Source organism: Anser anser (assembly GCF_964211835.1).
Source record: "Anser anser genome assembly, chromosome: 20".
NCBI lineage: Eukaryota > Metazoa > Chordata > Aves > Anseriformes > Anatidae > Anser > Anser anser.
In genome coordinates, this window is record NC_139741.1 from 1,891,110 (window position 1) to 1,904,262 (window position 13,153).

At 41.8% G+C, this 13,153-nt stretch overlaps 1 protein-coding gene across 10 annotated transcripts in view; it reads left to right on the top strand.

Moving 5' to 3' along the window:
• Window positions 1-13,153, top strand: part of SYNRG (synergin gamma) — a 48,582-nt gene that overhangs the window by 26,478 nt on the left and 8,951 nt on the right. For 8 of the 10 annotated variants that reach the window (XM_083806772.1, XM_083806773.1, XM_083806770.1 and 5 more), the window contains 7 exons: window positions 6,541-7,137; window positions 7,478-7,641; window positions 8,389-8,442; window positions 9,050-9,146; window positions 9,463-9,611; window positions 12,400-12,510; window positions 12,957-12,992. In XM_083806772.1, coding sequence (XP_083662898.1) covers window positions 6,541-7,137; window positions 7,478-7,641; window positions 8,389-8,442; window positions 9,050-9,146; window positions 9,463-9,611; window positions 12,400-12,510; window positions 12,957-12,992 — 1,208 coding nt within the window. The remainder of the gene's footprint in view (window positions 1-6,540; window positions 7,138-7,477; window positions 7,642-8,388; window positions 8,443-9,049; window positions 9,147-9,462; window positions 9,612-12,399; window positions 12,511-12,956; window positions 12,993-13,153) is intronic. The other 2 variants (XM_083806774.1, XM_083806771.1) reach the window with 1 other exon arrangement.

Below are 13,153 nucleotides of genomic sequence, written 5' to 3' on the forward strand. Positions count from 1 at the left end.
AGACACCTAGCTGCTTCCCATGCGGCTGACCTTGGCCTCCGAGGGAAGCAAGGTTTTCAGTTTTGCTCTCCAAAGGGGATACTGTCTCTTTAAACTTTGCTATAATTCTTTGTGTGGAAGGTGGATTATACTAATGTTGCCTGATTTCTCTTGCATATACTTCGTATAACCCTTTGAGCACTGCCTGCATGCTGTTAATTCAACCGGGCTGCTTCTTTTAAACCAAATTTATGTTTCACTCCAAGACTAAAGCATTTTTAATTAGCATCTAGTCATGTTATATGAACCTAATTTGTTCTGCGTTCTGCCGAACGCCGCAGTGGGAGCGTACCTCGCCGGGGGTATTCTCAAAGGGTTATCCAGTTTGCTGCACTTACAAATCTGTAAAGTACCGTTTTCTTTGGCATTACTGGAGATCTCTGTATATTTTAATCAACTTCAGGTTTTTTGCTGCTTTTCTAATGTCTTATTTCAACTAAACATTTCCTGTGTGAATGTGCCTTCTCAGATCTGCTTTGATATCTCTCTTCTGCAAGTATTGACCTGCATGCTTTATTCTGATAACACCCTTACGAGCTCCTGTGTATCACTATCTTTTGTGATCTGTAAGTCCTGCTGTGTTAATAAATATTATCTTGGCATATTTTGAAAACGTGGGGGTGTGTGATTTGTTGCTGGATTGCAATCATACCTCTTTTTCCTGAAAAATACAAAGTTTAAAGTTATAGTATCCCCTCAGGCTGGTAGGGCAGCGTGCGGGCGAGCTTCTCCTCTGCAAACCTCTTGAGCTGGGTGCTTGGACCTCCCTCTGTGCCTTTCTGAAACCTTCCATGTCAGGCTAGACAGAAACTTCTTAAAGAGAGGATCTTGAGAGGGATCGAATGGACCAGACGTGCGGTGGCAGGGTTGTTTCTGTGCATTGGTTTTGAGGGCACGGTGGTAGTTGGAACTGAAGACAGCGATTTTGGTACCTCTGTCCCCTTGTCTCCTCGTTTCTAGTTCCCTGCTGCCAGCCCAGGTTGTAAGAAGACTTAGTGAATAAGGCCAGTTGGAAGATGTGTAGCTCTTTAGGCATTTATGAGTAGGAGACCATTAAACAGTATTTTGATGTTTATTTAGCTAATCTAGAGTGAGTTAACTGGTGCCCCAAAGTATAAAGGGCCCTGCTTCGTTCTTCTCTGTTTTGAAAGTCCTAGTTTAGTAAACATGGAAGTTTTCAAACACAAATGACAGCTGCAAATCTGTGCCACAGCACGGTGTCACTTCAAATTCTTCCAAATCCTGGGCCACCAACAGTTTTGGATTATTGTTAAATTAGCAGACAAGGTTAAAAGCCAAAAATAACTGAGATGTGGGGTAAAGTTCAAGTGTTATGCCAGCGCAAACTGGATTTTTGTAGTTCCTTGCCCCAAGAGCAAAAAAACAAGCTAGAAGCCAGTTTTTTTCTTTTTCACACCAATCGTTTTTGAAAAAACAACCGAAACCTCTCTCATTCTACAGAACCTGTACATTACGTCTAGCCCTAAAGCTTTTTAAACAGAAGGCTTGAACATAAACCTGAGAGACTTAATTCTGCAGGGCTTGTGCTATTAGTGTTTGTTCAGCTAATCATACCTGGAGGAGGGAGAGTAATGTTCACGACTGCTTTATTACATTTTTGTCCAGACTTGACAGTCAAATACACATGCTTGCAAATAGAAGAGATGTAAAAGACTTATTTATCCTGCAAAGGTTCCCACAAGGGAAGATACCTGTGGTCTTCTGAAGCGGAGCAGAAGGGCACAGAGGCACCAGCAACTCCTTGCAGCTCTAGCCTGGCTCCCGAAGGGTTGAACTGAGCTGGCTCCTGCTTTCCATGCACGCTCAGAGGGTCTTTGTTCTGCTGTGAGACAATGTTCATCGTGATAACAGAAAAATAATTAGCAAGGGTTTTCATTCCACAAGGTTTGAAGGGTTTCCTCTCCTTTTCCCTTCGTTTTAATGTAGCTTACGTTCAGCACTCTCGATGGTTACACCTCAGCAGTGCCGGGGTGCTGCCTTTCAACGGAATTGCACTGGGGCAATTGAAGCTCTTGTGGACCTCACCAGCTGAGAAATGGGCTTTGCATTTCTCTGATTGCTGGTAGGCAGGACACAGACAGCAGCCGTACGAGCTCCGTATTCCTCCAGTTCTCATCCTGGCCCTTCTCGGGGGTCTTCTCCCTGGAAGGGGTCTCGGGCTTCTTGCTGGTAACGCTGCTGGTAGGAGCTGGGCTGGGTTTTGGTGCACTGATGCTGTGCTGCTAGGACCAGAAGCAGCATCCTGCATCACCCTACCGCCCCAAACGTGGTGCGAGAGTTGCATTTGTTCATTAGAGTTGAATATAAACTGAAATATTGAAAAGTGAATCCCTCCTATGTTGGCTAAAATCGCTAAGTATGTGATGCAATCTTGAGAATTGCCTTTTTTTGGTGTTGTTAGGCTAACTAATTCTGTCAAAGGTTTTCCTTAAATGATTGAACTGTTGACATCGAAGACTTGAGCTTGTAAATTGCCTCCAGGCATAACTTGAACCTTGATAGCTGCAATACATTGTTATAGTTGGCTCAAATGAAGGATGGCAAAGTTTTCTGTAGATTAGATAACGCTGGGAAACAGTGTTTTACCTGTATTTCACCCTGTCAGTATTCTCCCAAGCTCTGGCTGGCAGCTCCTCCTGTGCCGCTCAGCACCAGCAGCGGTACCGGCCCCAGGTGATCCTCAGGCAGGCCGAACGTGGAGCGGGGAACACGGCTTTGGTAGTTCAAACTAGGTGGGAAGGAAAGGGTAAATATTTCAAACCCTCTGCACTGGATGAAATACGAACTGGGTTTTGCTTCTAAAGCTTTCAGAAGCTTCCTGTGCCTCCAGCACGACACTGTGAAGATCACTCTTTCCATTCTTGGTTTGCTAGAAAATATTTTTTAAGGCGGAAAAAAAAAAAGTGGTTATGTGATATTTGAATGGATCTGACTTGGATTTTTATGGACACGCACACCCCCTTCCCTCCCTGACCCCTCTTTAAGCGGTTTGAGATTCCATGCCCATTGTGTTTCACGGGGTGTGTGTTTTGTAGTCACGCCAGCGCAAAGCTGGCTGTGCCAATTCCATGAGGCTCTAACTACGCTGGCAGTAAGAGCACTTAGATTTTTATAACAAAACTCACATCTCATGTCGTTTCTGAAAGCTACCGAGGTTACTTAGGAACACTGTTTTATTATGATATAGTTCACTAAAATCCGTTGATGCATCCCTTTAATATTTGCCCTGCTTCCACAGGGTGGCCTGCTGTATGTGCTCCAAAAGGTGCCAAGAAATCAATTTTAACCTTGCCAAAAAGGTTGCATATTCTCAAAAGAAAGCATTTTCTTAGAGATGTGTATGGATTTATTCTTTGCTGTTTTTTGGATAAGATTTAATGCTTGCCATCAGTTCAGATGCTGTTTGTACAGAAAGTTTCCTGCCGGAGGAAATGGCAGTAGCTCAATAGCAGGTGTCTTCGCAAAATGCGATACTCAGACTTAATTCTTTTTTTCCCACATAATCACGTCTTGCTTTGAAAAAAATATTCTGATGCGCATGCATCTTCTTATATTTTGAATTGCCATAACAGCAAAATGAAGTTTTTATTGCATCCGAGGTTACAAATGCAGCGTTTTAACCGGAGCGGTTTTATTCATTAAACGTATCTGCGGTCTTTAAGAAAAAGGCTGTTGCAGGAGCAGTTCTTAACAGCGCTTAATAAAACAATCTCATGCCAGTAATAAAGATACCCACATCATAAAGAGTTCTCTAGGGTCAACCAAGAAGTGCTTTTCACATGTAAACTGCTTCTTCGCTTATTAGTCTGGTGGCGAGTTGCTCTGCTGCCTGGCAGGGGGAAGAGAAACGCTCCCCTTGCCATTATACAGCAAATGTGCTAAGAGCTTAGGTAAGCCTTTCGTCTTGCTGTAGCTATGGCAAAGGTTATGACTGTACTTCTGTACAAAACTTCTGACTCATGACAAATACAGTTCATGGCCTAGCTAAATATAGCATGGGTTTTTTTTTTTTTTGCAATAGAATAAGAATTTTTTTTATAAAACCTAGTGTACCTTGAACTGCAGACTGTCGTGCATAACCTTTTATTTTTTGTACTTTTCATTAAATTGAGGACTGCTTTAGCTGTAGACGTTTTGTATCTGAACAGCATCTTTCCTGTAGTAGAGTACTTTCATAAAAGTTTATTCTCTAGAGCAATACTTCTATAATCAATGAAACAATCCAAATAAAATGCATAGACTTGAACCATGACATTTTATCTCAGCTCTTAAACCTATAGAGGTGGACTTCGTGTCTGCATGAATTCACGTAGAGAATGGTACATACTAGCTTGTGAATAACAAAATCCTTCTCTGCCTCCCCTGCCAGGATTACAGGGGAAGCTCTGGGAGCTCAGGGTTCCCATCTGATGCTGCTGCTGATTCTGCGTGTCCCTGAGCAAGGATGGGTCAGCAGGAATACGGTGACCTGCTCCTTTAGGATGTGCTTTCAGCTCCAGCTCTTGCCGGTTATCAAAGAAATCATTCACAATAGATTTTGCAGATCTTCATAGCAGGATCATCGCTCTTTCTTGCCACACCTTGGTGAACACTGAGACAATAGCAATGCTTAAATCTGTGCTGGGTTTTGAAGTCAACACAAATTGAAAGGGAAAGGTTGCTTAGTACACTGTGGTATTTTCAAGATCTCAGGATTAATTACAGTTGGCTAACATTTTGGAGGTTATTCTGGCACTCTTTAATGCTAGTGAAACTCTCGTTTAGCTTCTCTAAACAAACCCTTATATTTGAGAGCACAAGGTGTGGTTTCTTGTGATAAATTACTGATCCCTTGCAAGTCAGCTCCTTTTTACCTTGGAGCCTTGTTTCTATTCAGTTTTGCCCTAAGCAGGTGATTTCATCTCATCTGTTTACCCTTCTGCAAACTGCACGCTCTACAAATTTAATATTCGAATGGCACTTTGAAAAGTTGCTCTGTATATTCAAGGCGCTAATGCTTATTATTGAGATGCTGTCAGCTGCACAGGCAGCAGCTGCGTGAAGGCTGTCCCTTAGGACGCTCCGATAGGTGACACATTGCACAGAGACGTTTCGCTTTGTTGTAGTAGCCGTCAAGCTCTATCATTATATTGTGTACTCGTTGGGCTTTTTAATTAGCCGTGGATGTGGGTCATGCCTGGAAAGCAGCCTGAAGCATGGTGTGCTCTCCCCTCCCAGTAAAATGAGTAAACGTAGACGGAATATTTTGTTAAAATGGCTTAATCCTCAGGTGGTGCAGGCAGCCTGAGTAAAAGGGCGGCGGGGATGTCGCCGTGGTTCTGCCCTGGCTGTGCTGAGGCCAGGCTGTGCCTCCTGCCTGGCAGCCAGGTGAGGCCCTAATGCTCACAGGAGCCTGGGCACGGTCGATGCTCGGGGAATGTGTTCGCTCCGCCTTGGGACCGTCTGACCGCAGGCCCTGAGCAGCGGCCGAGCGCCTAATCCAAGCCGACACTCGTTAATGCTGGGAAACAAATGCCAAAGGTAGCATGGCAGGGCTTCTTAAAAACGCTCTAATGAAAACTATCTAGCCCCCGGCTCTGTGCGCCTTCGCTACGGATCAATCTCAGTCGAAATGTGAAAGATAAGTTGCGTGAGCAGCAGACAGAGCCTGGCAGAAGCTGGGCACTGCGTAGTCCCCTCTGCTGGCTTTAACGTAAGCAGCCAGGCCGTATCTCACACCTGCTCACGGCAGTGAGAAGAACCTAGTGGCCCATATAATTGCTGGGTGAGTACGAATGTTTGGACCTTTCTGCAAAATAATTGGATTTTCTCTGTACTTAAATGAACAAACAGTGTGTAAAAGCTAAACCGGGATCTTTGCGATATCCGTGTTGTTTCTGAAACTTGTAGGTTTGAAGAGTCGGTCATGCGGCACCGCTGTAATTGTGATAAGCTTTAACATGACTTCTTAAAAATTCTTGCAGCACGTTTTTATACATTATTTGTATCAAAGCATGAATATAAAATACTTCATTGAAGAGGATGGGGAAGCTAACCTAGCTGTCTGTGTGGTTGGTTTCGGTAAGGTGAAATAGCAACTCCAACATCTCTCTGAGTTAATGGTTGCGTTTGGCTTGTAGATTCTGTAGCCAGCATCAGAAAACTGAAGTTACGACCTGTGCAGTCCGTACTGTCTAGAAACTTCTATTTCAGTATTTCTTTGCTATTCATAATGGGTTGGTGACTTTCAACTTAAAATATAAGACACTATTCAAAGGTTGAGGCTTATATTTAGTAAGTAGAGAATTTTTGTACTAAACGCTTAGGTATTTTTCAGATTATTTTCGTGCAAACTAGTCTAAGCCTCATTGAAACAACAATGCACTGTGTTTGTTTCTGCAGTTCTCTAAGACTCCTAGCAAGTAGCTATTATTTTTAGACAGTGTGGAGAGATTAACGTTTGAACTTCAGCTTCTAATTGTAGGGGTTTCTCTTTCTCAGATATAGATGACTTAAAATGTGCCCCCTTTGGAAGCTATAACAGTGGGTCTGCAGTCAGCAGCCTGGCAAGCTACGACTGGTCCGACAAAGAAGACATTCACCAGGGCAAGAAGTTCTCCTCCTTTGTCCAGGCTTCGGGAAGCGGATCCTCTGCCGCTACCTCTGTTCTTCAGAAGAAGGAGACTTTGTTTGGCAGTTCAGAAAACATTACCATGACAACCGTTTCCAAAGTGACAACCTTTTCTAGTGAGGATGCTTTGCAGGATGTTTCGTTTGCAGCCTTTGCAAACTTTAAGGACTCTGGACCAATATCCGGCGGTCCAAGTGATGATGACGTTGGAGACTTCGGTGATTTTGCAAGACCTTCATCAGAAGCGCAGGATGCAGCAGCCGACACAAGTCAAGAGGCAGACTTCCTTGCTAGCGGTGTCTCTTCTGAAACGCGCAGGGAGTCCACAGATGACTTTGGAGAGTTCCAAAGTGAAAAGCCAAAAATCAGCAAGTTTGACTTCTTGGTGGCAACTTCCCAAGGCAAGATGAAATCTAGCGAAGAAATGATCAAGAGTGAGCTGGCTACCTTTGACCTGTCTGTTCAAGGTAAGCCCACTCAGAGCAGAGAAAGCTCATAAAGCGTGTACTTATTAAAGGCTATTTTTTCTAACTAAATTATAAATTAGCCAGTGGGGATTGTTCTAAAGACTACTGGAAACAAGTTTCTTATTGATTTCTGTGATGTTTGGAGCAGGGCTCTTTGTAGAAATAAAAATTTGTTGTGCCAAAATTTTGTAAGAATTGAACTGGCTAAGTTTGCACCAGTCAGTGAGTAAATAGGTTTCATTCTCATGGAGGTGTAGTGCATCCCTTGATACCACTACGTTCATTTTTATTCCCTGCCTTTGAGTGGAGGAAAAACCTTCTTTATGTCCTAACTTTTTAGGGTCTCATAAAAGGAGCTTAAGCCTAGGTGACAGAGAAATAAGCCGCTCTTCGCCTTTACCGGTTTTGGAGCAGCCGTTTAGAGATCGTTCAAACACCCTCAGTGAGAAGCCTGCCTTGCCTGTCATCAGAGACAAATACAAAGACCTGACCGGGGAAGTTGAGGTAAGGAACTGTCTGGAATATAGGAAAATCAGCAATGACTTTCATTGGTGCGATAATAAGGGAGTTCTGTATCCCAGCTCTTTGGGACTTTAGCTGTTTCGGTGTAGGGTGTATTTCTAAGATGGAACCTGGGTAAGGTTAGGTGTTTTGATTTTGCTGTTCATAAAGGAAGGTTTCTGTTCTTTGTCTCCTTCTTATGAACAGGAAACAGTTCATAAAGGAGATTTCTCCTTTTCTGTCTTTAGAGCCTTGTGGCATGGAAAAAAGTGCTGGTGTCTGAATCATTTGACCTTGCAGTCTAAGCTTGTAACTGGAAATTGGTTACGACTAAAATCTAATCCTAGTTTTGGCACTGAGACCATTGGCTTTGAGAAATGGCTTAACTTTTTGGCTGTGTAATCGTTATTTCTCTCGCTTGTATTAAGAATAGGATGGTAAAAGGACTTGGATTAAGTTCTGCTAATCCCCATTTCTGTAACGGCAAACCTGTAACAAATTTGCTTGGAGTGGGTATGTGTGTTCTTCCTTTTGAAACTAGTTCTAACTCCCAGAAGTCAGATTTTAGAGTTCAGATGCAAATAGACTATTTTAAAAATGAGGAAAAATTAGGAAAAGGTATTTAAATTTTTTTTCATAGCTAACCTGCAAATAATCTCTTTAAATACCTGTCTTCTGTATGTCTATTGTGGTAGGAGAGGGGGAAATGCGTGTAGAAAGATGTTCAGACTGTCCTTTTCTTTCAAATAGGAAAGTGAGAGATACGCGTATGAATGGCAAAGATGCTTGGAGAGTGCCCTGCAAGTAAGTGTGTAGCCTCTGAAATCTTTTCCTCCTTAGTGCAGGTACAATTTTATTCAATGTTTAAGACTGCATAGGCATGGAAAGGGTTTGAATCAGCCCAAGCAGAGACCAATAAAATATGTTGTTCGGGTCATTGGTATCAATGAGCTGGTATCAAAGAGCACCTTGCTCTTCAGCACCATTTTTTAGAAATAAGCATATTTAATGTGGCTTGAGGAGAGGTCATTGATTTTCTGGTAATATGTGTCAGATATTTCACAGCCAGAGTAATTTTCTTTAAAATTTCTTTTTGCTGTCTAATACTCAAATGCAAAAAAAAAAATCTGAATGCTATTATTAAACTAGATAGCAATGCATGCATACACTCAAAACTACTATTTTAGTAATGAAAATATTTGTGGGAATGCACTAAGGTTTTAAATGTTCATACTTTTACACTGATCTACTTAGAGTTACAGCGTGAATGTACAAAATCATGAGGCTGAATATAGCAGTCATTTAATTTGCCTCCTATTTTGTGTGACGGTTTCTGTTGGTGACGATCTTGTTTGTAGTAATTATTTTAAGGTAAATAACAGCACCTTTTTATGAATCTTACTTCCACCAGGTCATAAAGAAAGCAAATGATACCTTAAATGGAATAAGCAGTTCATCTGTTTGCACTGAAGTTATCCAGTCTGCTCAAGGCATGGAATATTTACTAGGTATGTTTTAATTTAGCGTGTCTCTTGCATTGAATGTTCTCCTATACTAATGTATAGTCACTTTTCCCCAAATGGTATTTGTTTATTTTTTTAGCTTAATCTATGCCTACGTTGAAATGATGAGCACCAACTCTGCTGCTAAACAATGTAACAACTACTTAGAAATAACAGTCCTTTGACCGCCTTTATGTGCTGTGTTAAATGACAACCTTTAATGTGCTGTGCCTATTCTGCGCTGTTTTTGAGTCACAATTTCAGAAACCTTGTGCCTGCAGTGAATTTATCTGCCTTTCTTCGCTGTGTTTTATTCCAACAGGGGTTGTTGAAGTCTATAGAGTAACAAAGAGAGTTGAACTGGGTATCAAAGCAACGGCTGTCTGTAGCGAGAAACTCCAACAGCTGCTGAAGGATATTGATAAAGTATGGAACAACCTAATAAGCTTCATGTCACTTGCTGCTTTAACGGTAAGGCCAAAAATAAGCTATATGTTTACTAGAAGAAACCTCATAATTATATGTAAAATGACTTCATGGGGTGTCCTAACTTTCCTTTTTTTTTTTTTCCTCTTGCAAAATGGAAATACACTTGTTTGTGAAATCCAGTTTAAAGCTCGGTGTAAGAAAACTTATTTATGTGCAAATACTGTGTTATGTTAGTAACTTAATGGTAGGATATCCTGTGTGTCTGTGGACCTCTCTAATAAGGGAAAAATAGTGAAATTTTATAAGCCATTAGGTGAAGACAGAATCACGTGGACTTACCTTGTTTGTATAATATCCCTGCAGTCAGTTCTAATGCTAACAGTGCAGGAGCATTCAGTGTAGCAACACAGGAATAGCTGAACTGTTTTCTTTTCTCTCTGGATTTTGGAAATGCCTACGTTTGTTTTGGTTCCTGCTGCAGACTAAATAGCTCTTCCTCCTCGCAATAGAAGTGCCAGAAAAGATTCAGTTGCTCTGAGACAGTCTGGTAGAAGCTCGAGAGCTTTCTGCATAGATACAGAGAGATGGTGGGAGGCTGTCTGAGCGGTGGTCTTTAGGTGAGGGAGCACCGGATGGGAAGGGTGCTCAAAGGAACTGAAAAAGAGGGACATGTAGGGGCCAGGTACAGAATAGACACAATTGGAAGGCAAGAAAATAAACTTGCCATTAAATATCTTTCACTTGGTATTTCCTGCAACGTTCACACGGAAATATGTGCAAAATTTTTTTTTTAACCACAGTAGAACTCATATCCTTAGGGAGTCATCCTCATGACGGTGCTTGATACGGTCTTGTGTAATGGATCCCTTTAATTCAGTGTATACCTAAGGAGTCTTCAATCCCTAGTATCAGTGCTTCACATCAAGCACCCATAACTAGGTCATTACTATGTTATCTTCTCACCGAATGCTTTAATTTGTGGCTTCCTTCTTGCAATGCAGCCGTGGCCACTAAAGATCTTTGCTCCTCAGCAAGCAGCTGGGTATAAATGAGCCCCCAGGTACCTGGCTTCTGCCTCAAATAGCCACCTTGAGCTAACCATCAGCCCTGCAAAGCAGGTACTGTAGGTGTCAGTCCCCTTTTACACACCTCTTGCACACTTTAAACCTCTCGTTACAAGCAGCGATGCCAAGCAGGTGCTTTTGGTAACACCCGGCGTTACACAAAGCCTGTCAGAAAATGAAACTTACACTTGGCTATTTTACTGCCTGGCAGGTGAAGTTGATAGATGAGGATTCATCTGTTTGAAATCTGGTGTTGTTGATGGTGACAATCTAAAAAGCTACCAGGAGTCTCTCTTGATTCAAAGCAAGTAGATTAAAATCTAGCTCCTAAAGTACTTTTCCCTGGCAGATTACAGGGATTACCTTTAAGGTCTGTGCCACGTTCTCCTTAGCAGTCCAGCTAAATGTTAAGCACACTTGGAGCTGCAAACAACTTCTCAAACACGTGCAGTCTCTTGGTAGTTACCAAAGAGACCCCTGACTCCGATACTTCTCAAAATCATCCTTTTTTTGTTTCTCTTCTCCGCGTGGAATGCTGAACCGTGTGGAACCATACCTTCCCCGGGTGTCACAGACCCCACGCGGTGCAGAGGTGCCAGTTAAGTGCAGAGAAGTAGCCCAGCTCAGAGGCACGCGCTTGGAAAGGTTAATTTTATCTTTTAAAGGATTTTGTTGCAAGGTAATTTTATGCACAGCCTTGTGGTTTTTCATTGCAAATTACAGGATGACCTTCTCATTTGCTTCACTCGTGCGTTTGGTAAACAAATATTAGAGTGCGTTTATTAATTTGATTGATCTACTTAAAGATGAAAGGGCTTTTTTTCAGGATTCCAATTATTCTCCAGCCATTCAGCAGGGGAGTGTGATCAGCATACCTAGCCTATGGATTAAGAAAGAGTACACGTGTTTTATGATCACACATTTTGTTTGTTTCTTGCATTTCTAGTCATTATTTTTAATTGTGCTACCAGCTTCAAGCAATACTTCAACAGCTTTATACCATGCATATGTAAAGCTTTCTGTAACCATCCATCTTGTAGCTGAAATTTAAGATTGTGTACCAGGAAAGTTGCTTATTTGCAGGCTTATTCTCCCAATCCTTGCCTCTCTTGGACCTGAGGTTGTCTGGCATGAAATAGCCGGTGACCTTAATTCGTATATGGTTTGGTTAATCTTAATGTCCCGCTTTGTACTGCTGTGCCATACTGTAGGTTCAGGAAAAAAAAAAAAAACTTCAGAAAGAATAACAACTGCCCTTTTTTGATCAGGCCGTAATACGGAATTCAGGACAATAAACACAGATACGGACACCACTTCAAACACTAGTGGAAGCGGTGCTGGCCGCTGCCCCGTTTCCTCGCAGCTGCACAAATAGCTGTTGCATACCGCTGTTTATCTGCATCCAGTCCTTAATATGCTGCAGTTGAAATGTAGCAGCAGCTGCCCGGGCTCTTTCCTCAGAAGTTTCTTCCCTTTTTGATGTGGGAACATGGAACTTAAGAATTATTTCCTTTGTAGTCTAACCCCTTTTCAAGAGCTAGAGTGTTATAAATTAATGCTGATGGAGACCGCGTAGCAGGACTGCAAATACATACTAATGGCTTTGGTTAAATCATGCATCAGACTGAGAAAATGTAACGTCACCTCTGCCTTGTTGCCTGTGTGATGCCGTAGGTCTCTGTTACAAGCAGAAAAATAATTTTTGTCATATCTGAAACTTTTTCAGTCATTGAAAATGTCTAAATTTTACTGTCTCATTTCTTTAGCCAGATGAAAACTCACTGGATTTCTCTTCTTGTATGCTGCGTCCAGGGATTAAAAATGCGCAAGATCTTGCCTGTGGAGTGTGCCTCCTAAATGTGGATTCAAGAAGTAAAGTAAGTATCATGGGCTCTATCATTAAACTCATTTTTAATTTACAGTTTTGACTTCCATTTAGGCTTGGGGTACATTTACAAGTTTTCATGGCTGTAATTTGTAACTGGAAGCGGCGAAGGCAAAATCTGATCAATAGATGGGACTCAAACCGGTCAATGGCCTAAACTCAGTGGGCTTTGGGTGTGACGCAGATGTGGAGAAAAGGGTTGAAAAGTTAAATTCTTCATTACAGGAAAGAAACTGGGATACTGAGACCAAAAAATGCATATATATAAATCTTTTAATTACTTTCTTTTATGCAATGCATCTCTGCGGATTGCCAGGAGGGGACTATTGCAATTAGTAGAGCTGGGAGGGAATCCCAGGATGTGTACAAAGTAATTATGCCAACCAATTAATGTATATCGGCAGTTTTGCTGACTTTTTGGTTTCAACGTTATTTCAGAAAGAAGAGAAACCTGTGGAAGAGCTTCCTAGAAAAGTATGAACCTGTAAAAAATTCTTTATAGAATCATTCCTAGTTGAGTGTGAAAGGCTGAACTGCTAACTGGCCTTCAGCTGTCATTCTCAATTGTACCAATCATGAATCCTTTTCTTCTAGTCATTTTTTGTAACTGTAATACCTGATCCGATCAACTAACA